At 41.2% G+C, this 25,697-nt stretch overlaps 1 protein-coding gene across 1 annotated transcript in view; it reads left to right on the top strand.

Annotated features, from left to right (window-relative positions):
- ITPR2 (inositol 1,4,5-trisphosphate receptor type 2) overlaps window positions 1–25,697 on the top strand; it is a 238,969-nt gene that overhangs the window by 201,777 nt on the left and 11,495 nt on the right. The window contains exons 48-53 of the mRNA XM_019471985.1: window positions 944–1,108; window positions 3,297–3,492; window positions 5,536–5,628; window positions 10,372–10,499; window positions 12,502–12,667; window positions 13,945–14,105. Of these exons, the coding sequence (XP_019327530.1) occupies window positions 944–1,108; window positions 3,297–3,492; window positions 5,536–5,628; window positions 10,372–10,499; window positions 12,502–12,667; window positions 13,945–14,105 (909 nt within the window). The remainder of the gene's footprint in view (window positions 1–943; window positions 1,109–3,296; window positions 3,493–5,535; window positions 5,629–10,371; window positions 10,500–12,501; window positions 12,668–13,944; window positions 14,106–25,697) is intronic.

The raw sequence follows: 25,697 nt of genomic DNA, 5'->3' as shown, positions 1-25,697 counted from the left end.
GAAGAAAAAAGTTTTCAAAATTAAAAATTCTCTCAGCCTTTTTCCAGATTTCTTAACTTATTCACGGCTATGTTTGCATGTTTACTGAGCTTGGTAAGATATACAGTCATGCTCATAAGTCAGCTATGTAGATTTCTGCCTGACTGTTGCAGCTCTAATTCACCTTAGTACCAGGCAGCAAAGTATTGGGCTATTTGCCACCAGTTCTGTGAGAATGTCACATACTTAAAGCTACTCAGACATACAGTCAAAGGTAAAGTCAAGTAAGCTGCGCTTGCCCATGTCAAATTTGTGAAAGAAAAAACCACATTGAGTCCCCATTGTTTGTCCTGGACTACCAAACAGATGAGGTTAGCCCCTTTCGTATTTACTTCTGCACCGCTGTTCGCGTACAGGCAAAGCTCAGGAGCAGTGGAGAATCTGATGCTGTTGCTGAAATGCTAGACTTCAAAAATGCCCCCAGTATTTTTTTTTTAGGGATTTTTTACTGAAAAACATGATCTGAAGGAAATGGTAGATCTCACACACACCCCACACACTTTCTGTTGTGTTACTATTGTTCTCTTCGTAGTAGCATGCCTAGCTGCTCTTACATAGTTTCGGGTCTAAACTCAAAATGGTTAGGAATTCACTCCCCAGTTGTTTTTTTAATGCCTTATGACATTAATCCCACCCTGCCTACTCACTAATGTTATAGAAATAAATCGCAATGTAATGAGGCACAGTGCAGTGTTAGAGGGGTGATGTGCTTCCACTTACTCTCATGGGCTCATTCCCATTGTACCTTGGGAGTTCAATTTCTCTCATCTGACTCCAGCTATCTAAAAGTCGAGCATTTAGTCAAAGCAACCTATCTAGACTTTTCACGTGCTGCAGCGATGCAAACAATAAATAACAGGATTTTTCTGATGGAATAAACCTAGCCTTGTTTCCCCCCCCCCAGCTTTGTAACAAAATAGTGTTTCTGGTGAGCTTTGTTGGCAACCGTGGAACTTTCACCCGTGGCTACAGAGCGGTCATCATGGACATGGCTTTTCTCTATCACGTAGCATATGTCCTGGTCTGCATGCTGGGCCTCTGCGTGCACGAATTCTTCTATAGTTTCCTGGTAAGTATGTGCTTCTGTGGAGGGGAAAACTTTGCAAAAATAGAAAATACCGTTACCCGTGCAGCTGTCTTCAATTTCTTCCTGACAATCAAGCCAAATCGTGTATTTTTAGCATGCCATTGTGTTGCTGCCCCTTAGGAGCTGCTGTTTTCATTAGAACCTGTTTCTGTTAGGACTTAGGTTATCTGTTTTAGAGTTGAAAGTTTGCTCATTTCTTTTCAGACAATCATCATACAGCCCACTCCTTTCTCCTGCCCTTCCCCAGCATACATATATTCTGTGTACATTGTTCCTGTATCTAGTGTCAGTCATAATCTCTTTGGGACAGGAGTTGTCCACTGGTATGTGCATCATACTTATTCCAAAGGATCCCATTCCTCAGTTCATCTTGCAGCCCTAATAAAAAAAAAATACATATATATATTACTTGGGGAATACAGACGGCATGCCTCTGGTGTAGCAGGAAGATTCATCACTTCAAATGTATCCCACTTTCATTTTCTTTTGTTGCCATTACCCAGATGGAATGCCTTTTTATAATACGATACAGGTGCAATGAAAATGAATCATACAAAATTATGCTAAACTCAGCTAACTGCTCCCTTCATGCTGAATAGTAGTAAAAGGTGTTTCACTGCTCTTGTTTTCTAATCCTTCTGCTTTATACTGGAGCGTGTGAAACTTGTAGGGAGACTGACTAAATTGTGGTCATTTACATGGGTTCACTTTCCTGTGTCGTATTTTTCTCAGCTTCCTGAAGAGTGGTGAGCTCCCAGCATTTCACAGAGGTGTGTTAAGCACACGAAAATTTTCAGGGGTTCAGTCCTTACTCTGGTAGAGCTTACTTCTGGCTGAAGTCAGGTTTTCCAGATCTTGACATTAAGTCAGCTTCAAAGTTTGGGCAGATTTCAAAGGAGCCAAGATTTTGTGGCTGTAGCTGCAGGACACTTTTCAAATGGATGTTACTCTTCTGCTTAAAAAATGCAAAACAAATTATCTGTTACTCCTTCAATGAGTAAGGTGATCTCTACCTTAAAATACTTACCAAAGTGCCAAGTAGTTTAAGAAACATTTTATGTACTTACTTTTTTCAGTGACTGCTATTGACAAATGTCCACAGTTCATGGATGTTATAATTGTCCACGTTCCCAAGTTACTTCCAGGTGTTCACTTTGTAGTAGGGAAATATTCTAAACCCTAATATGTTTTCCTCATTTTAAGCTTTGTCTTGTACAGAATGAATGATAACTGTCTTTCCTCTTTCTTCCTTTATTATTAGTCCTTTCACAAGGCTGTGGATTTGAGATCTTGTGAATTGTGACTAATACATTCTTCTGTGGACCATTTTGATAAATCTTAGTGTGTCACTTTATATCTGTAATCTGTGTGTTTTGAAGTGGAAATATATACATTATAGATAAGGTCCAAAGCACTATAGAACATCAATAGAATTGCAGGAGGAAAAAAGCTATAGTTTCTTGAAAAGCTCTTAGCACGTTTAATTGCTATTTTAGGCCTTTGACATTTAAAGCAGTATTATCTTAATGTATACTTTTCTTTAAAGTTAAATACCAGGAAAGCATATAGTGCAGGGTAAAGAAGAATAGAAGTTTCTAGTTTTATAGAAACAGTGCAATGAATTTAACTTTGTCCTAAAAAGAGATGGCCCTCATCCTTGTACATGTGAGTGACTTTTAAATGATGCCATGAGCTCAAAGAAACAGTTTACGGACATGTAATTACTTGCATACATGAGTGCATTTTTGAGTTGCAGCCCACGCATGTTTATCAGATGGGAGATAACATGAAAAATTAACTTGTAGATGTAGATCCATAGTATGAAGACACTGTTTTTTAATTTTAGTATAGCCTGATTTTGAACATGGGAAAACAATGGATCTTGTTGGTAACTGTTACCCGCATCTAGATCAGGCTCATATATAATAAATACTTTGTGGCTTTGGATTTTGCTATAATCTACCTTAAAATTTAAAGTTCTGTGCTAGGTTTTCTCCTCCTATAGGCATGCCCAGCTCCCACTGAAATCAATGTGAATTGTGTGTTTATGAAGCTGAGAATTTAGAACATGACTAGGTGTATGTTTCAGTAGTTCAGATTGTTTTCCTATGTAGCATCTCTATATTGCCTCATTTGTATTCATTTTTCCTCTACTCTCTGCTTTTCCCAGCTGTTTGATCTGGTGTACAGAGAAGAGACTTTGCTAAATGTGATAAAAAGTGTTACCCGGAATGGTCGTTCCATTATCCTCACTGCAGTGCTGGCACTCATCCTAGTTTATCTCTTCTCCATCATTGGGTTCCTCTTCTTGAAAGATGACTTTATCATGGAGGTCGACAGATTGAAAATCAGGACCCCTGTTGCAGGTATTGTTTTTTATATTAAAATTTGCTTCCGACATACACCTTTTCTGTCTGTCTAACCTAACTTTCCTCTAAGGAAATTTAATTTTTTTTATTTGTATCTGTGGGAGCAGAACTAACTCCGTATAACTTAGGACTAAATTAAGTCTCTGGGTAAAATCTAATGTGTAGGGTTGTTTCAGGCTAGGTTTATCTGTTGAAATACTAAAATCTAACACTCGATTTATTACATTTTCTTTTCTAACTCATGCTAATATAAAAAAAAATAAATTACATTTTCTAAGCATTGGGAAGAGCAACTCAAAGTGGGTTCTCTTGATTATCTACCCACCTTAAAAGCAGCTCGTAGTAGTTTCTGTGTACTGCATGAGGCATGTGATCTTAACATGTTCAGTAGATGTATTTATTTGATTACTTTTTAAGCTTCATCCAGCAGAAATTTATTACAGAATCCACAGTTCTGCTGATAGGAGATTTCCTGGAGCATCTTTTAAATTCAGTGTGTATTTCATGACCATCACCATTAGTGTGTAATCCTGGCTTCAGTAAAATCATTGGGAGGTTTTTAACCAGTTTTAAAAAGGCCAGGATTTCAACTTTCTGGAATGAGAGATTTTACCAATGTGGATAGAGAGTTACAGACTTGCTTTGCTAGAAAAAAAGCCAGGTCTGGTCTGTTGAGATCTCTGTATATGCCTGCTGGGAGCATGGGCAGAGAAGTAACTGTCTGCATAGAAATACCCAAGAATAGCTTGTGATTAAATTCACAGAGGTATGATTTTCCCAAATGCTGAGCTCTTCAGACCTGTACGCAAGCACAGAACAACTAGTGGGGTCCACCCCGGACTGTGTGCACTCAGTGTTTGCCAGCTTTTTCCTAAATTTGCTCTTTCAGCACACAAACAAGGCAACGCTCATTCAAGACTCATGGGCATGGTGTACTCACGGAGCTGTTTTGATACTATACCAAAAAAAAGGAACCTGATGGATTTCTTTAACACACCTTGCTTTTTGCCACTGATCATCTTAAAAGGGCTAAGTTGGCTTATATGTGACTTACCATTCATTTTTGGGACAGAACTTACGATCTGAAATTTCACTTTGAAAGATAATTGTGGCCATTGTAGAAGAACGGATGTGAGGCTACACGCAGCACTGGTCTAGTCCGGTGCAGTAATTCCTGTGTGTTTGTATTTCTTCTGTTGGGTTCTTGGCAGATTTTTGTGGTGTGGGTATGTTCTTGCTGGCTTTATACATTGCCATTCCTGATCAAAAACTCATCAAGAAAATGTGCTGACGATGTCCTGATGGAACATTAGGCATCCCAAGACAAGTGCTTTTAATTTTTTCTTTATAAAGTAGCATAAAGTCAGAGCGGATGTTTTCTGTGTTACACAGATTGTCTTAGACTGTTACTTTGGTTGTATGATTTTGCCTTCATTTTTTTTCTCCTTAAGCCTTTTTGTATCTCTGATTTGAAATGCAGAAAATTGTTGAAGATTCACGAGATAAAATTGGTTTGATAAAATCAAGCTGATGTACACGTTTACCCACTTTGGGAATGTTAAATTAGTGTTTTACACAAACCCATACGTATTTACAAATGAGTACCAAACTGTGTTATAATCCTTGAAAACTCTTAAATATTCTACATTCAGGATAACTGAACATCAGCTTGGTGTCCTTCTTGTCAGCTTTTGTGAATAATTTATCTAATGGTTTTAAAACTGACATTATTTTCATATCTGACAGTTGTTTCTTGCTTTGAATATAGTTTGTTCTAACCAGAAGTAGCAGCATTTGATGTAGATTCATTCATTTCAGGAGATGAGATATACAGTAAATATAAAACTGTGATTTTGTTCCTTGTGATTGCTTTGAGCTGTTGACGCAGACTGTTTGAGGAAGGAGGAATTGGTGGTATAATTTGTTCTGCTTTTTCTTCTCAACTTTTCAAATCAGTGATTCACTTCTAGAAAATAATGATTGAAAACTTTGTATCAATGCAGCATCTGTCTTTTTGTCCATATCCTGCTTTTTCCACAGGTATTGGTGAAGTCCCCACTACAACCCTCACATCAATGATGGGAGCCTGTGCAAAAGAGAACTGTTCCACAAGCATCCCAATTATTAACCCAGGTTAGTACAAAAGTTCCCCCAAACTGAGGATCAATTAGAACTGAGGGATTTGTGTGTTACTGTTGCGGAGACTTTTGCTAGTGTGAGAAGTGATGGTGATTGTTGTAAGTCAGAAGTCGGCAAGGCTTGGAGCTTGGTTGGCAGCTTGCCTTTAATGCCAGTGCTTCCCACACCTGATTTCCAATTGCATTGACATTAATTTTGTTACTAAAAGAGCTTGCTGAATCATTATGCTTTAACGTAGAGGTCGCTTCTTTCCAGCTGACTTTGCTGAGAGAAAAAGCTTGCTGCTTATCTGCAGCATCCTCACCTGCACACACTGAGCCACATAAGTTGATTTTAATGGCATAGCATGTATCAGCAAGCTTTTGTGTATACTTTTTACATGCTTCTAGGCCAAGGTTGTAGTGTAGCCAGAAGACCTAAGAGCCCAGATCCAGGATCAAGTTACTATGTCTTAACGAGTTACTGTGGCTCAGCTAAGCACAGGCAGCAGTCCATCTGTGCTTTCTTAGCTTGTTGCAAATGCAAGGAAATGCAGACTGTTGCAAGCTTTTCTTGCGATAGCTAAGTTGTGTTGCTTCGTGCTTGTGGCAAGTGAAGAGCTTACTTTCTCTGGTTCAGCAGATGAGTCCATCTGGTTTTACTTTGATACCTGCATTACGAATCTGATCTATATGTCAGAAGGACCCTGTCAACTTTAAATATGCTCAGTTAAAATAGAAGGTCTGATGAGAGTGTCCTGCTGGGACAGTTACCAGATACCAGTTACCAGATATTGGGTCAGGAAGGAATTTTTCCTAGATCAAGCTGACAGAGTGCTTTGCCCTCTTCTGTAGTTTGAGGCTACAGGGTCATTCGGGAGTTTTGTTGGCCAAATGCACTGCTAGACAGGGACCTTTGATGGTGGTGCTACTCCATCTGTCCTACTCTCTTCCTGTGGCACAGTGCAGTTGTGGTGGTTGGTCTTTCACGACAGATGTTAAGTTTGTTTTAGTGTGTTGTGGCCTTTGCATTGTGGGTGTGTGCACAGTGGATGGTCTACAGGCTTAAAATATTTACTGCCACAGTTGCCTGTGGTTGCTGGAGGCTGAAACTGAGGACATAAGTGGTCCCTTCCTATCCTGTGTTCCAGTATAATGTTGTCTCACATGCTTTATTCTTCCACTACTAATTTTTGAGTTTTTATGAACAAGGGTGTCGGGGAGAGGGCTGTAAAAATAGGCTTTTTCTCCCCAGCTGGTGTGTAAACAGGCCTCATAAACAACATGGGAAGCTGTCTGACTAGATAGAGAAAACAGTCTAAGAGCTATTGGCAAAGCTGCTGCATTCAGAGAGTAATCAATCAGTCAGAAGAGATGCAGTGTAGCTTTTGCCAAGCTCCTTAAATGATAGAAATCTCACATTTCTTATTGTTTGGATACTGTTTCTTTAAAATTAAACAATAATGAAAAGGGGCTATACAAAACATCTAAGTGCACTGTCACTTAATCTTGGAGAAGTTTTATTAATCCAGTAACATTAAAAAAACAACATTCGGCAAGAACAGTTTTGCTCATCTTAGCCGGTGAATCACCTGTCAAAAAGTAGTGCTCTGCCTTCAGTCTTCTCCTGGGACAGATCCCTCTTCTGGCGAAAGCGTGAGCGCAGTGGAATGGGAAGGCAGTTCAGCCTGAGATTTGGTGGGATTCATGTTGTAGCAGCATGAAGAAGTCCACAGCTATCTGTAGGAAACATAAAATGTTCTCAATGGCATCTCAGGTCCAGAGTGGAGACATAAATACATTGCTTTTCGGATCAGATCACTGCTAATCATTTGTTCTGGTGAGACTGTGCTTCTACCTTGAATTTCACTGGTTGAACATGTGCTCGGTCATTGCTCATGTTGATGAGGGAGTTAACTTGGGAGCCAGCCTGCTCCGCTCAGAGAGCGTCCCCTGTCAACAGCTTGCTTCCTCACTGCTGCACTGAGCTGTCAGCATAAAAATATTTTGTCTCATCTCCCACTCTTCACTTCAAAGGCATTTCCATATCATTTAAGTCTTTGCCCTGTGAAGTGCTTAATCACTTAAAGGAACTTTACATCCTACAGTACGTGGCTCTTTGTGCTCTGTAGCCCATGAAGACCTGTGCTAGAAAGGTGCACAGATATCTGTTTGTAAAAGGGGATGTTTTCAAAGACTCATTCCACTCCCAGGTCTGGTACCACTCTGTGCAAGTTCAGCTAGATCCATGTGGACACTCGTGTGTCTCCCCTGCCTGTGCTTGTGTTGGAGGTCAGGTCCAGAAGCCAGGTAGCCGGGGGCCATTGGATGAGGAACTTTGAAGTAAATCTTCCTATCATCCCACTTAGTACCCTGTGATAAACATTGTGGGGTGGTCATAGTGCTTAACCTGCATTACCTTTGAATTAAACTTAATCAGAAGACAGCCTACCTAATGCTGTCTAGCCACTAATGGGCCACTCACCAGGCTGGAGCTGGTTGCAAATAAAACCCCCTGAACCTCAATTCGTGTCGACATCGGGTCCTTAGCAACATTTCACTCTACAGATCCACTCCTTTTGGGAGTGTGGGCATAGTCTGTGTCGACAGGGGCTGAGTCTATGAGCGCTGCTGAGCACCAGGGCAAAGCAGCTGGGACAGAACATGTGCCTGTAGGGTTATCCGGCTCCCAGATTGAAGGTAGCTCTTGTTACTCCACGTCTGGGAGTGGAAGTAGAGTAGACATACAGACGTCTGTACGCTCCTTACAGTCTACATTACTGCACTGGAGGTTTCTGCCAACTTCAGGCTGCCTGCTCTCTGATTCTCTGGCAAAGAGCAACCTGAGCTTGCTCTTCTGGGTGCAACATGGAATGCTGATTCTCTGTGTTGTAAGCTCTGTACCAGTCAGCTGATGAGTGGTATCTTGCGTCTGGGCTTGCTCTGAATTTGCATCTTGGTGGACACAGAGAGTTGTGAGTTAGGTTTTCTAGCAGATAACTCTCTCTGCTGTTGCAGCTTCCCATTCGCAGCCCTGGTTTATCCTTGCCGTTCACCAGAATCTGACCATCTGCTGTTTCCAGCACTTGACCCTGGTCTTGTGAACAGTGAAAATCTTGTTCTGTAGTTACCTAAAAGAAATAGAACCTGTGGCTTGTATAAAGGTTTTTAATTTATCTTGTGGATGGTCATCTTCTCAAGCACAGATATTATTTCCAAAAAAATTGATGGAGTAATGTTTGGATGAGGAAATAAAGGCAGGGTACAAAAGCAGAGGAGATTAATTGGTATGACTAAGATCACAGTGCTAGTAAAAAATTTCCAGATGTGACAGAGAAAAAATGGTTTTATTGTTTCAATTCTTTCAGTTTCAATATTCAAGCATTTTTTTAAAAAATCTGGAGTTGTTAGTGGTAGTAGTGTCTGTAATGACCATATAGTTTAACAGGGAAGTCTATCCTGATGTCTGCTTTTGCTTTTCTTTTTATTCAGAGTTCCTTAAATCAGGCGTTAACTTTCTCATTTAATTTGCTTGCGTAGCAAAAGCAGTGGTGGCAAAGGCAGCAGATACCAGCTCCGTTCTGCAAATACCAATCATGATGCATACACCGCAATTTGGGAACCCATGTTTTAAATCCAAATTGCTTGTCTGTAATGTGAGTGCTTTCAGTCAATTCAATTTATCAAAGTCTATCTCAGTGCCCTAGAGGTGGTGGTTTGGGGCTGTTAAATACGCTGTTTCAGTTAACTATCGCAGCAGGATGTTGTTACTTATTAAACTATGTTACAATGAGTGCATGAAGCAAACTAAGTGAGAATCGCTGCCTTCACCGCTTAAGCAAACGTATACCTAAAGAGAAAGGAAGGCAGGAGAAATGGCAGTCACAGTCCTGACCCTTCAGTGCAAGTCAGCAGGACACAGGGAACAACTCAAGCAGGGCTCTTCAAAAGGAGGCTGTTGATGCAGCCGCAGCATGGGGGTGAGTGCGTGGTGGGAGGAATTCTGGCCAGGGCGGATGAAGTCCCCCTGGGGACTGGTGTTCCAGCCCAGCTCCTCTGCACGTTCAAATATCTCCTGCACAATAGTACCCTCTGTGGCTCAGCCAAAACCACGCAGCAGCTCTGCAGCAGAGATAAGAATAGAATCCAAGTTTTCAAGCTGAGGTCAGGGAGAGGCTTTCATTTAATGTACATCAGACCTGCACTTGGGCACGTGTGCTGGTGGAAAGATCATGGACAGATTTACTCATATAAGAGCCAGCCCCTCCTTAATGATTTGAAATGCTAACATGACTTGGCTTGAACATGAGTAGGTAGAGGAATGATTTCACAGGAAGACAATCCTTTTACGAATGTGCTTCTAATTCTGTGTTTATATTGCCTCTCCTGTATGTGTCAGCTGCGCACTTAAGACGCCCACTGAAAAAGCAGTCATACTGAAACCAGTGGGAGTACTTGCAAGGAAAAGGGGTACTCCCGTGAATAGAGATGGCAGCTCTGGGTCATTAACAGAGTTACTGGTGGGAGAACTGCTCGGGATTTTCTCTGTCTCTCTTCAGGCTAAGTATGGCTGATGTGCCTAAGTATGTCACCAGAAGCAATGTACAAATGGATAGGGATGGTCAGTGAAATTCTAGCTGAAGAATATGCAAGGCAGATGTGTATTGCAGTAGCTTTCTCTAATACAGAATTGTGGCTTTGTTTGATGAGTGATCGTGTGATGCTGTGGTTCCTAAAGCTGCTGCTCTCCTGTTTGCAGGTGAAGAGGAGGAGGATGGAATAGAAAGGACCTGTGACACCCTGCTCATGTGCATTGTGACCGTATTAAACCAAGGCCTGCGAAATGGTGGTGGTGTGGGAGACGTGCTCAGAAAGCCTTCCAAAGATGTAAGTGTTTTGGCTGAAGAAATGCATTACTCCCGGTGCATCTCATGAATGCCAAAGTCAGTTTTTGGAGGTTGTAGACAGTATTTGTATGTAATCTGCTCAACTGTCACACAGTTGATTTATCCACGTAATTTTTGCATCCCAGATGGAATATTTAGTCGGAAGAGCTAAGCTTGGTGTGATGATGATACTTGAAGAAAGGAACTCTAGGTAGTAGTTTACACCTTCTGGAAAACTGGAGCATATTGTAACCTTCCAAGCACTGCTAAGAAGTGTTGCTGGATTGGATCACTCTTCTATTACACTAGAAATTATAAATGCAAACTTTTTAAAGGGATTGATTGATGAGTATATGTCAAGACTCTCCACTGTAGTACATAAGGTGTATTTTTAGCTGAAATTCAGCATGGCATCTGCCCTGGAATAGGTCCTATTGTTTACTTGTACTCAACTAGCATTGAAGTCAAACCAGAATTTCATATATCGTGGTATATGTCCTCTTCCAGAAGTTTCCTCCCAAATTCAATTCATTTAAGGACTACTCATAATATTTGGGTGGTTTTATGCATTTTTATTTAAGTTCAAAAAGAACATCATAAATAAAGGCCATCTAGCAGCACTTTCCTTGGTGACCCACACCATAACACAAGGATTAAATTCGCAAGTAGGATCTCAGCAGGGCTTGCAAGAGTCCAGAGACAAATAACTAGGATCTGGATGGAAGAGCTCCTTGTGCTGGTAGTAGGAATCTAGATCCTATCTCATAGACTGGGAGGTTCTACAGGAACCGTAGTCCATCCCCATGAAGTCTGTAAACACTTACAGACTTTGAAAATGACCCTTGCCACTTAGCAGTTATTTAATGCTAACTACATTAAAGCGCTTCACAAAGGGTAGCACTATTATCCCAATGAACGTGTGGAAAACTGAGAAAATCAGTGAAAATCACATGAAAATTCAGTATCACGGTGAAGAAAAGGACTTGGGTTTTACGTTCCTCCTCCTTACACTGAGTGTTGTCTCCTGTTTGCCACAGAACAACTTTGCTATTTTTAGAGGTGTCAATGGGAGTCCAGTCCAGCCTTTGCGAGAAGGAAAGTAGTTATGATGTAAAAACAAGAGTGTGATGAAATGGGGAATATGAGCACTTCATGTGTGTGTGCATGCATGTGTGTATGTATGTGTGTGTGCCTGTGCATGTTGTGTTCCTGAAAGACACGAGCTTGGTGTGCCCACTCTGAGCCAGCGTACAGCCATATGACTGCATTAGCACAGTGCTAAAACCATTAACGTGCCCTGCTTGGGCGCAGAGTATAGTAGCCTGGCCTTGGCATCACGCAAGCATGCTCCCCTGGTTTCCAGTTGTTCGGTGTGCAAACTTGGCATCGGTCTGGAGTATTCCACAAAGACGTACCGTCAGCATATCCCTGTATGCCACAAGGCAGTATTAAGAAGAGCTATCATTGCTCTCAGTGGGTACTAGAAACTGCATCTCCCTGTTCTGTACTGGCAAGGTACTTATCTTCAATCGAGCACTACACTAATGCATCTACACTGCAGCCGGTACACATGCTGGTCTCTTCTTCGTGCTGTGTGAAACCACATAAAGGACAACAGGAGTCCCAAAGCGATAAGAGCACATGAAGCCAAATCTTCTTTGCTTAGTCACATAGGTAGTCCCTCTCTATTTCTGTGAGTACGGCTAGCAGAATTTGGCATATAAAAAGAAAGATGCGTAGCTTTGCTTGAGCTAATGTGAAAATGTTGTTTAATATTTTAGAGATGTGCTATTTTTATATCTTATTGCAACCTTATTGTTTCAGGAGCCCTTGTTTGCTGCGCGAGTTGTTTAGTCCCTCTCTATTTCTGTGAGTAAGGCTAGCAGAATTTGGCATACAAAAAGAAAGATGCGTAGCTTTGCGTGAGCGAATTTGAAGATGTTGTTTAATATTTTAGAGATGTGCTATTTTTATATCTTATTGCAACCTTATTATTGTTTCAGGAGCCCTTGTTTGCTGCACGAGTTGTTTATGATCTTCTGTTTTACTTCATTGTCATAATTATTGTTCTAAACCTAATCTTTGGAGTCATCATTGATACATTTGCTGATCTCAGGAGTGAAAAGCAGAAAAAGGAGGAAATACTAAAGACAACCTGTTTCATCTGTGGTAGGTGTTACTGAGCTATTGAGACATTTGATGGGGAAAGGAGTAAAATGAACCACTCCTCAATAAATAAAGCATGAACCTAAGGGGTGGTTATCTTCTACAAGGAAAGTCTGTAAAAACGTCAGAGTTTGGTTCCAAATTTATTCCCTCTCAGTAGGAAAAAGATTTGGTTTAGAAGTCAAAAGCTAGCTTTGCTTAAGAGGTGGCTGCACAGTCTCCACCCAGGATCTGAGGGAGAAGAGCCGTGTCTCACACTCGCATCATCACCACTAATGGAGATGGTGCAGCTGCTGACTTTATTTCACAAAGCGTGATGCAGATGAAAGTACAGCTTGCTATTTCACAGCACAGTGCATTCCAGAAGGGTAACAACAGCAAAATCTGCCTGTTTCAGAAGGTGATATGAAACAGGGAACAAAAGAATTAAATGAAAATCATCCCCACAAAACCCACAGATAACTCACGCTTATTCTGAGGTGCGCTCACAAAGAGGGGCAGACCTTCACTCCCCTAGGGGAGTGTTAGAAATACCTTCTCTTTGTAGGCTGGGTGTTGTTTCCATGGTTGTACTGACAGGGATGAACGTTGTGCAGAGCACAACCGCTGTAGTGTCGGTGGAAGGCTCCACAAGAGATCCAGGGAGGAAAGCTTAACACTGAGGGAAACATTTGTGAATCCTGTCCTTCCTCACTGTGGTATTCTTCTTCAGAGATTTGACCCGTCACAGGAAAAAAATAAAAAATTCTTATGACTACAGCTCTGTAAGGACTGTGTGACTACAAAGCTGCAGAGACTCACCCTCGCTGCTAGGTTTAAGTGCACAAACAATCCCACCGCAGCTTAAGTGGGACTATTCACATGCTTGATGCTAAACGTCTGCATAAATCTTTGCAAGATCAGGACCTAGATTGCACGCTGTGTGCTTACCAGTATACATTTAGAAAGAATCAGAGCCAACACTTGTAAAGCACTTTATAGCCCTCAGCATAGAAGGCACTGTAAAACTGTAACATATTTATTATACCGTTATTGTTATTAGGAGGAAATATCACAAAAGAGAATAAATGCTGCGCTGAAAGAATTCTGTCAGGAATGCCTTCTGGCCTGGTATTTCTTGCCTGGCAGTTGCTGTATGCGGTTATAGCTTTTAAATTAAGATCCTTCAAATTTATGATCCTTTAAATTAAGTTAGGTTCCTTTCTCTAACATATTTAACAGATTTGGGTATTTTTATGTTGAAGTTTATTTTTTTGCATTACGTTCATGTCTTTTTGCAGGACTGGAGAGAGACAAATTTGATAACAAGACTGTTTCGTTTGAGGAGCATATAAAGTCAGAGCACAACATGTGGCATTATTTGTACTTTATAGTTCTTGTCAAAGTTAAAGATCCAACTGAATACACTGGCCCGGAGAGCTACGTGGCGCAAATGATTGTGGTAAGTCAATTTGGGCACGTGCTTTATGCAACTGAGAGATGCTCCTTGCAGCTAGAGCAGAGAATATCTTTCTTTTTCCCTCTCTCTGAACAATAGGAGGCATCGATCTGTATTTTTAAAGATCTTTTCACGAGTCTTAGACAGTCTGCAACAAAGCCCAGTCTTAAACATAATGAAAAAGATGAAGGCACAGGCCACAGTCTCCAGTTTGGCGTTCGTGCTCTCATGCTCTGTGGGTTCTGCTGCCTCATTAGCCGAACCAGGGGCAGAAGAGCATGCATCATAACATCTGCTGCTGCTCCGGCTTTGTCCAGTATCTCTGGGCTGCTGTCCAGAAAAATAACGTCTCCTGCTGAACAGTGAAACGCAGGGTCAGTGTTGAGGGCTAATGCTTTTCTCCTATGACTGCTCTGAACAAGCTATTGAAAAGACCAAGAGCTGCTGCAGGGATTTGAAGAGCTACAGACACTGCCTCGTGAAGCAGTGAGTCTATGACTTGGATTGAGAGAGAGAAATTTGATGATACTGGGGCAGAGATGTTCAATTACATTTCATTTCCAGCCTGCTACCAAAGAAGGTTCGTTCTGGTGAGAGAGAGGGATGGATTATCAAGGCTGCCTTGGCTTGGGGCTTCATTTTTGAGGAATTCTTCCTACCTGTTGGGATATTCTGGTGCAGCATTTTCTTCCCATGGACTTCCTGGCAGGTATTGCACTGCTCAGGGTCTGTGGTTGGAGAGTCGGCATGTGTCTGAATCCCAGAGGAGGGTGTAACCAAACGCGCATCAAGCTTTGCTGTTTATGCGTTTCTGGAGCCACATTTCTTATTGAGAGTATCTGCTCTGTTATCCTTCATCAAGCCTTTGATTGTACATACTACCCAACCTCACTAGGGAAGTGCTGGGTGCCCTTTTAATTTAGTACCTCAGTTTAGCCAAGGGGAAGATTCTTCTCCTTTAACTTCAGCTGTCTTCAAGTCAGGCACCTGGTTTAAATCGATCCCAGCTCCCTGCCGTGTCACTGCAGAAAGCTGGGTTATATATCCTGCCTTAAGACAGGTGTCTAGGATAGCTGAGGTGACTCACCCTGGCATTGCTTTTCTCACTCCATTAAGAGCCTAAATGATTAGTTTAGACAAGATGCCTAATTGGGAGCTGGCTAAAGTTAAGAGGAGACAAATCCCACCCACTGCGCAGGCTTACGCAGAGCTTCCCTTGAAGAACTTGCATTAGTGGAACGGCTCATGTTTAAACAGGAGCACATGCTTGAATGCTGCGATGAAATGGAGCTTTTGTAAGTGCTATTACCACTACATGGGAAGGTGGTGTGGCAGGTGATGGGAATTCAGTCCTCGGGTACAGAGGAACAGCCTATGTCCATGGAAATTTGGAACCATCAATCTCATTGCACAGCTCAGGGCATTTACACTGTTAGGCAGTAATGGATCTACACTTCTGCGGTATGATGGGTGAGACAGAAAAACTAAAATAAATGCTTGTATCCTGTGTTCCATTACAAGAAATTATCCATAGTGGCAAGTTGTCCTCTTACACATGAAAATATTTTAGCTTATTTCAGAAATGCACTTTAATTCGTGGAATCAATAATATCTCCAGACTCTAGGGCTTGTCTCATTTGTCTATTCTTTCTCTACTCCTCTTCCTCTCCCTGCAATGTTTGTATGATTTTACACTTTGCGAGTATGTATGTTAAGTATTAATGTTTCATTCCAAGGGATGCATTAATATTCATAGTAAGTGTATTCATCCTGTGGCAGCAGTGGTTTGACTTTTCTGATGTAATTCACTAATGTATTTTGCATTTGCATTAATGGTGGGAACTCCTGTTTGAATATCTAAAATATTAACAGAAAAGCACTAAAACACATGTGACCTCAAGCACTGAACTGATTTCTCAAAGCCCCTGTTCCTCTGTGGCAGAATGCTGGTGGTTTAAGTGGTTAGTAGTAATCCAGATTTTGCAATTATTAAGCCCTCTGAAGGAAGGCTTGTTTTTTCCCTGGGTATATATAAAGTTAATGGTTGTTCTGGATGATGGGAAAGGTACATATGGGCCTAGAAATGTAAAGCTTACATGGAATGGAAAAGGGAATGGAGGAGTGGGGGGAAAAAAAGAGAAACAAATGTTTGAACAAACAACAAGTGGCTGGTGGGGGATTGTATCTTCATGTGGTTTAAATTCCCCAGTACAAAATCTAGGGAAGGTGTGCTGCAGAAATACTAGTGCTGCGTAGCAGAAGCAATTGGAACTGCTTAAGTGAACAAAAAAGGACTCTTTCTCTTGGAGCCAGAGAGATTACTGTATACCACATGGTACAAAGAATATTAAGAAATGAAAGAAAATAATCTGACTGGAAGAGTGGACTATTCTGGAAGTATGATACTCAACTGGAAGAAGAGATTTAGAGATACAGCTTTGCTTATGACCAAAAGAAGAGTCAAAAGGAAAACACTCGGAGGTAGTTTTGCAGCTGTCAGCCGTATGAGCTGATGTAGCGTATGTGTTTAGCATGTTTCAAACACAGCACGATAGTACATTCCATGCAGAAATTAAGCCTGAGGTATGGGTTTTGTCCTGAAGACAGAGAGAGAAGCTGACTGAGACTTTGTGACGGACTGAAAGCTGAGTGACCATTCTTGTGATGCTGGGAGAGGTGACCAAGTCCCTGGTAAGAGACCAAGTTCTGGTTAGGATCTGGCACGAGAGAGGCAGACTTCAAATTAACCTTTCACAAGGGAACTGGGGCTTGCCAGTGGACTGACTCATTGCTGAATTAGGCTCACTGGGGGTGTATGGGAATGCGACAAATATTTACAAAAATAGGGTGGTTGGAAGAACAGGGCAGTCTCGGGACCTCTTTGAAGGGGACAAGGTGGAATGAGATTTTATATTTCAGGTGATACAGAATATGGCTGAAAAAAATCCAGGAATCATACTCCTGGAAAAGCTCTCTTAGCTCTACTAGTTTTTATTATGATTAGGTATGTCTTTTATGGCTGCTTCTGTAGCTTTAATGGATCAAACCCAAATTCTGTGTTTTCACAGCCGGATTACTTAGAGAGAATTTCTACCCAAATCCAATCTTCAAGGCTCAGATCCATCCTTAAATACACATAGGTCAAAATTTTGGAGTATGCTGCAGTAACTTCTTTAATAGAAAGTAGAGTTTAGCTCCAACTATCATCCTCACTACCCCTACAGCTGTAGTTAGGAACCAATTATTATTTGTACTTGTCTACTACTATCTTGCAAAGTATTGCAAAAAGTAACACTGGAGTGCTTATTAGTATTAACTAAGCACCAGGGAAAACGTATACAATTTCTGATAGTCTCTTTTCTCCATTGCCCAGACCCATCAGGACCCAAAAATATGACTGTCTACATTATGACTCTCAGTCTTTTTTATCTATCATTTGTCCAGCAAACACTGAAGCATCTGGTTTGAAGGCTTGCTGATAGCACAACTGGAAAAAAACAGGAATACTATGGTTTTCTTGTTTTGGAATATTATTTGAAAGGCTGGGTGCCAAAAGGAATGGGAATTATTTACACATCTAACTTCACTTTCCCAGTTTTCCAGTTCAAGAGGGGGAAAGAAACTTGTAGGTGATGTTGTACACACCCCTCACTCACAGGCAGTATTTTTGCAGGTTTCCAAGTTCACTTGTATTTCTGTTCCAGGGGTGGCTTGTTTCAAGGCATTCCCGTTATCTTGCATGCCTGGCCTCAAAAGACCTTGGGGCAGAGAACTTCTTTTGCTTTCTTCCTCTGGACTGTGGACGTCGGCTGCAAACTCCTAATGTTCCCTGTGATTTTGATTTTCCCAGAAGCTCTGTGTTTGCTTCAGTGCTTAGCATACTGCTCTGAGCAGTGACACAAGTGATCAGTAGCTATCCAGCTTTCATAAAGCAAGGTATTATTTTTTTCTTTTTTTTTTTTCTTTTTAGAAAAAAGCATCAAGCATAGAATATATTGTAAAACAACACACAGTTTATACACCTCTAGCTTTTCAGACAGTTACTTTATGGAGATGTTGGTGGGAATAAAGCACTTCAGATCTTCCAGTGATGCCCATTCTTCTTGCACACAATCTTATATCAGTTATCGGGTGAAATATTAATGAATATTAAATCAGGGCAGTAGGTTTTATTTTTTGTTTGTTATCCAGGCCTCTTTTATAAAGTCAGACAGGTATTATACAATATCTAAAAAGACAGAAACTTTGAAAAGCTGGCTACATGCCTTGCATTTGCACTGAGAAGCTGCATGAATGATTCCCCTATTGAATTTCATTCCTGCAGAAAAAAACTTACCTGATGCATTTGACCAGAAATACCATCCCTAGCAAACCCAGAGAGATGCACATAACTTGTATTACATCGATACAGCAATCTTTGAATGTTCCTTGTGTCCATTTGTCAGAGGAGACAGTTTAATGCAATAACTGGAGCAGTGAAGGTTAACGTCCAAATTTTTAGACTTCTCTTTTCAGAGGTGCAATTTGTACATGCAAATTTCACCTAGGCTTTAGTAGCTGCAAATAGATAAACGGAGGCAAAAAATGTAGATGGTTACTGAATTTTTTGCAGCAAAACAGAGAGATATGAACTAGCCTATGATTTGTGTCTCCATTCATTTGCAAAAATAAAAGGCTATTGGCATAGTAATTAAATTAATTATTTTGTCCATTGGAAGAATGAAAGACTTTAGCAAACGAAGCCCTAAAAGTTTTGTTCTCATGTGCCCTGTCCACAGTTCTTAGCAAGTTTTGTAATGGATTTTATCAGCATTAGTGCTACCTGTCATAACTACATAATTACAGCACCTAATTATATTATTACTTATTTACTCTAATTATGTAATTGGATGTAATTGGTGCAATTACTTAACTCCTCAATCAGCTGAAAACTGCTCTAAAACCAGCCTGTGTTCATAAGAGTGAAGGATACTGCTACGCGTTAGACCATCTCCCTAAAGCAAGGCAATCTTTGGTGGGAAATTAAAGGTTCTGTTCTCCTGCCATTGTGGTCATTGGGACCATGAGCCTTTTATACCATGATAGTATCTTAAAAGTATTCCTTTACATCTTGTTTCATCTGTAAATGTATACCTCCTGAAAGGCAAATTCCTAATCTTAAGTGAAGGATACTGCTACGCGTTAGACCATCTCCCTAAAGCAAGGCAATCTTTGGTGGGAAATTAAAGGTTCTGTTCTCCTGCCATTGTGGTCATTGGGACCATGAGCCTTTTATACCATGATAGTATCTTAAAAGTATTCCTTTACATCTTGTTTCATCTGTAAATGTATACCTCCTGAAAGGCAAATTCCTAATCTTAAGTCTCTCTTCAGGCTACTCAGGATCCAACACCTCCACTGAAATCAAAAGCAAAATTCCCATCAACATTATAAGGAAAAGTAGAAGATCAAAAGCAAAATTCCCATCAACATTATAAGGACGAAGTAGAAGAGACAGGTCGAGCAACACCAGCCTGAAATTCTGAACAGTGATTTTCTTACTCAGTTCTTTTAAAAGCACTTTGGTGTCACAGCAATGACCTGTCATTGGTAATGTGACAAAATATTTTAACTACTTCATTTTAAATATTTTGAAGGTATCAGCTTTTTTTTGTTATTTTTTGTTTTAAATTATTAAATAAAAGCAGTATTTACCAAATCTTATGGCCATTTCCATGTCGTGAGGAAAAATGCATTCCCCATTTTGAAAAATTCTAGTTGTTTTGGTTGGTTTTTTTAAAATACTGAAGTTTGAAAATAGATCTGAATTTAGCGCTCCCTTGAGCTGGTGCTGTTGTCTCTCTTCTTCCTACCTCCAGCCTCATGGTTTTGCCACCTTTTTCTATTATATACCCAGAAGTGGGTATTAAATTCAAAAGCAGCACTGGGAGTAATGCCAAATGAGCATTTGAGAAGCCTCACAATACTTGTCATTCTGCCCATGCTGTGTGCTGGGCAGCGCAAGCGCTTTTCCCTCAGCATCCTTCTCTCTCCTGCCTCGCTGCTCTGCGTTTTGCCGTGCTCCCACCTCGGGAGCGAGCGGAGGTGTGATGTGAGCCGTGGCGGCACGTAGCTGCTCCCCAGGTTCAGGTCTCAGCAGTGGTGCTGCGAGGTCCTGTCCAGAGTCGCTCCAGGTGGCTGTGACCCCCCAGCGTAGCAGCAGGGACAGGGGACAAGCTCCCTCCTGGAGCCGGAGTTGCTTGCATATAGTCCCTGGCACACCCGTGTGTGGCCTGCAAAGGGGTTTTTTTTTCATTTTAGCCAACCTCAGCAGAAGTAGCTGACTGTCAAAACAGCAAAAGCATGAGCCAAGCAGAGCCTGCAGAGCCCGACAGCTGTGGGTCGAGAGCCTGGCTGCCTGTTTTTTCACACCTTGGGGCAGTGAGAGGTTGTCCTGGGGTTAGTTAGTGAACGTAAAGTCATTTCACTGATGCCAAATCCTGGTGCGCACCCCCAGCCTGATGTCCAACATATTCAGTGTCCGTCCCCGAGCAAACCACGGGGAACCCCGGCTCTAGAGGAGGCAGGTCCAAAGGAAACACAGACAGGCGAGGTGAAGGCAGTGAAAAAGTGCCATAAGGAAAGGGGAAGAGCATGCTGACAGCAGGCAGGCAAGGAGGAGCAGGGTTAGTGGAACAAGCTGTTCTTTACCGCTGTCGATTTTTGTCAAAGAATGTAGTAAAATAATATGTACTAAGAGGGCTGTTGACCTCGGCTCTTAAAATATAACTTCTTTGGAGAAGAAAAAAAGTTCTGACATCCAGGATTTTTCTATTCTGTTATCTATTGTCTTTTTGAATTTTGGGGGCAAAAGTTTTCCCTGCTAATTTTTATCAATAGTCTATTAAAGAGATATTCTTATTACATCTGAGGATTGCTAAACAGTACAGGTAGAGAGAATGACCTAAACCAGAGAAATATCAATCCAAAGTAACATGAATGCTGCAGAAGGGACTCTGTGGTTGTCAGGAAGACACTCCGGGTGTTTTTCACATGCATTCTGGTGATTCACCCTAGATAATTTAAGAAGTTTCCTCCCCCAGATGTCCACCATACCCTTCTGTTGCAATTAACCACAACAATAGCAGAGGGGGGAGGACAAGCGATGTGTTTGTTCGCTCTTGAGCTTCTGCAGTTCGCAGCCCGGAGTACTAATGTGAAAATTGATGGCCATTGAAGTCACGCCAGTCTGAACTGCACTGGTTGAGGAGAGGACACACTACTGATTCCGCTGCCTCTTTATAGGTAGGATAATATCAGCAGGGAGAAAGGGCACACAGCTGATAGGGGTGACCCCTTCAACTGCTACAGCTAAATCTGCCAGGGACAGGGAGCTGCGGTTCTTAAACTGGCTCACTATAAATAAACTGTATTTTTAAGGCTTCCTCATTATCATAAATTCTAGTTCAACATGAAGTTTCTGATCTGGCAACTCACAGACTTGAAAATGCTTACAGGACTTGTGCACGCAAATGCCCTGCTGGAGTGGGGCATGGAGTTTATAACTTTTGGGAAGCTAATAATGTTCCCATTGTTAGGACTGACTTATTTTACTTTTTAAAACTGGCCTTCCTCCAAAAACGAGCAGATGTTATCAAAGCAAAACTTGCAAGGATGAGATGTATGTACATATCATTAAGCTATGCAACTTTTTTGTAATTACTTTTAAAAGACTGATATGATGCATGTCACATTATGAGTAATTACTTACCATGGCAGTAATACCAAGAGGACAAAAGCCGGCTGCTAAGTAAGATCTGAGATCTCTCTGACAGGCTAATTTCCTAGGAAATAAAACATCGGTTTTGTCTACAGTTGGGTTTTCATAAAATAAGCAATTAAAGAAATATACCTAAATAGATGATTTACTGCTCCCATTTTTTGTTGTGCTCAAAATAGAACAGCGAGCAAGAGTGCAGCTCTCTGTGTCCTTCCACACGGACACAGGCCCTGCAGGGAGTTCAGGGCTTCAGTTTAGGTGCACCAGGTCCCAGAGAAAGTCCTTTTTCTGCATCAAGGCCTGCCTCAAATTCACAGAGGATCTCAGAGCTATTGAGAGGTGATACAGAGTCACTAAAATAGAGCTGGAATTGTGCTTCGCACAGGTTCAACCACTGCTTGGGTATATGAGGGGAAGTCCCTCTCCCCTCATATACTCAAGTGTTATCCAGCTTTACATATACAGAATATATTGAGGCATTACTGTTTTACTTGCTGCTAGGTATTGAATTATTTTTCGATTGTTGCTCTTCCTGTTGTTCAAAAATAACATTCATTTCTGTAGGTAGCCCATTGCTATTTTTGCTTCTCTGTACAATTTTGCCTCTACATTATTATCTTATAGAAGTGCTGAACACCTCCCTCTCCACTTCATAAAATAAGCAATTACAGTAACGTGCCTAATTAGCTCATTTCCTGCTCATTTGTGTGTTGCTCAAAGCATGAAAAGTTAACATCACATGAGGACTTTGCGTCTTTGCACAAAGCTCCTATTCTACAAGAGAGCTGAGCATCTTCTTTTCTACTTCAAGGGCTCTGCATCTTCCAGAAATGGGCTTTTTGGTCCACCATAAATAATTTAGTTGGCCTGCTTGGCTAGGTGATGTGTGAGGTATGGGTAAATAAAGGGAAAGGTGGGCTTCATTTGGTATCTCATTGTAAAAGCTTGAGGTTTTAGTGGCTTTAAGTTTATATACATTCTTTCCAGACAGGCAAAATTAATTATCCTGTTGCTGCTTGAACGGGAAACCACAGATCTGATCCTGCCTCCTTAGAAATGATGCCATTAGCTGGAGCGGGAGAAAGATTGGTATCAACGGCAGGTGCTGCAGCACAGGCAGATTTGCTGTGCGTAGTGAGGGTATGGTGATAACCTTCATCCCCCTAGCTGAATCGTTGAGGGAATGGCCGTGCCACTGCGCAGTGCCCTTCTCCCTGCTGCCTCGGTGCTCAGCCCTTCACGTTCTTGTTAACTCCTAAAGGGACAGGTCCCAGCACCAGCACAACCCTGTCTGTTTTCCTCTTTCCTTTGAAATCACTTCTGAATAAAAAGCTGTAATGTAATTGCAAATTAGAGTGGAGCCTAAAACTCCCCAAAAGTATATTCATTGAGATCTGGGGGTTTTACCCCCGAGGTCTGGAATCAGTGGTTGGATAACTACCCAGCCCTAGTCTTTTTGGACCCTCTGGTATTGTGGCTCAGTTGTAAGCTTAGCTTGATTTCCTCTGTGTTTGAAAGATTTGGCCACCTGTCTGTTGACCAGTATTTAGGCTCTGAAGACCGATTTTGCTATAAAGATGGGTTCTGCCTTGATAATACAGTGTAGTCACAGCCTCCTTCCAACTTCAATTCATTCAATTTGCAAATTAAAATAAATGAGCCGAGTAGGGTTCCCGTTTGTTTGTTTGCTGCTGGCCTTAAAAACTCGAGGAGGGGTCTGGACATGAGGCTGTGTTCCTTGAAACTTGCACATCCCCACGAACATGGAGTGGAGGTGTTCCAGCTGGAGCGCCCTCAAGCCAAGCAGTGCTGCTGGCAGGACACGGGCTGTGGTTCCCTGCTGGAATCCACTCCCGCCTTGACCTGCCAGAGACTAGAGCTGTTAACTTTCCAGGCAGTTTGCAAAAGCCATCCTTTATCCCTTTGTTAAAGAAGCATGTGGCCTGAGATGGATCTGTGTGTGGGCAGATCTTTATTCTGTGATTTCAAATGATGGAAAGGCTCTCCAAGGCACTGGATAGGCACCTACTGTTGCGCTTAAAATCCTGGCAGTAACAGAGCCTCAATTCTCCTGGGACTGGCTGTGTATGGCTTTGCCTAATGAAAACTGGACCTTAACTGGGGTCACAGATAGCGATAAGAAGTTCAACCCCAGAGGAACAATGTAACGAGCAGATCCCAAAGCGTGTAAACTGAAATAATTTGATTTTGCACTATGGGAGAAGCAACAAACACAAAACACTTCAATGCTGTTTGAGAATATTATTGCAACATTTGAAAACAATTATTGTTCTTTGTATTACAGTGGTACTAAGCTTCTGGCTTCTTGAATGGGAAAGAGACTCCAAAACTGTCCACAGCCAAGGCAGATAACTGCAGATGCTGAGGAAAGGAAGGACTACGGGTTTGCCCAAAGACTAAGGGCAATTAGTAAAAGAACAGGGAGATGAGTCCAAGGTTGCTGCCTTACCAGGAACACCATTTAAAAGTAAATAAGCGTAACTTTGGTTGGACTCAAAACATAGTGGTGAGATTCTGCAAGAAGTAAAACAGGGAAAGGCTACAAAAAATGTAGTTCTGCTTCTGAGTTCTTACAGTTCGGAGACAGCAAGATTTGGGGGAGTTGGGTGCAACATTAGCGTGAGCTTGTTTTAGAAGGTGTTATAGATATGATGAAATTGTTTTCTGTATCTGTCATGGGAAGAAAAACCCACCAGCCCATATTACTCTGCATGGATAAGTTTCTGAACTTGTATAACTTTGGTCTCATTGTGCCATTTATCTTTTGGGATCAGCTTTATGAGATTTGTGTCAGGTGTTTCTCTTTGCTTGCAAGGCTAGTTCATGGAATCTTCTCTCTTTTTAGTGTGGTGCATGTGTGTATGATAAAAAGCTAAGATTGCATCATCTTTAATAAAAGAGAAGATATATAGCCTAAAGAAATCAGATTAGTTGTAGAGAAAGAAATCAATCAGGTTGGCAAATTGTATCTGTGGGACAAAGTGCAAAATGTTTGTTTCATACAGTATTTATTGAACAAATTTGTTGAGAAGATGGTTAAAAATGCTCTACAGGAAAAAACAGGAACAGTTTTGTTCAATTTAAATGACATTGATGTATTTTTTACATCATGAAATCTTGCAATATTACCAACAACAATCCCTGATAAAGTACTTTACACAATTGCCTCACAGGGCGTTTTGAGATAAAAGTATATATCGGAGATTGTAAATTGGCTGCATCCAATTTATATATAATGGAACCCACTACAGCCATCCTACAAAATTCAATAGATCAGGAATCACATTACAATTCTGTGAGTTTGGGGTGCTTTAAAGAGTCTCCAAAACAAACAGACAACTTTAAATCATATTTAATGAACCCTGTGTATTTTATACACACGTGATTAAAATGTTTTGTCTCTGTTTTTCATTTTGCTGGGTGCTGCTGAAGGAAAATTGTAACTCCAGGTTTGTGAAACCGATCATCTGCTTGTTCTCAAGAGAAAATGCATTTTAATTGAACAGAGCAAACCATATTTGAATGCAGGGCTGGAAAAACAAAGAAAAAGAAAAAGCAGATCTGTACAGAGGATCCATTTCAATATTTTCCTAGCAGTGCGAGTAAGAGCACTAAATGAAAATATAGTATAGGCAGATAAAGGTTCACAAAGTATCATGGTGTTTTTCTCTTGTATTGATCTATGCTTGCAGCCTCTGAAAACAGCGCACAGTAGACAGGAACCTGAACGAATAGACGTTTCACCTTGAGGGCCCAGTTTCGCTGTTTCCACCTATTTCCCAAAGGGAATAAAAGTGCTCTGTGCTTCCCAGTAG

Source organism: Aptenodytes forsteri, unplaced genomic scaffold (genome assembly GCF_000699145.1).
Source record: "Aptenodytes forsteri isolate BGI_AS27 unplaced genomic scaffold, ASM69914v1 Scaffold241, whole genome shotgun sequence".
Classification (NCBI taxonomy): domain Eukaryota; kingdom Metazoa; phylum Chordata; class Aves; order Sphenisciformes; family Spheniscidae; genus Aptenodytes; species Aptenodytes forsteri.
This window is presented reverse-complemented; position numbering and strand designations above follow the sequence as displayed.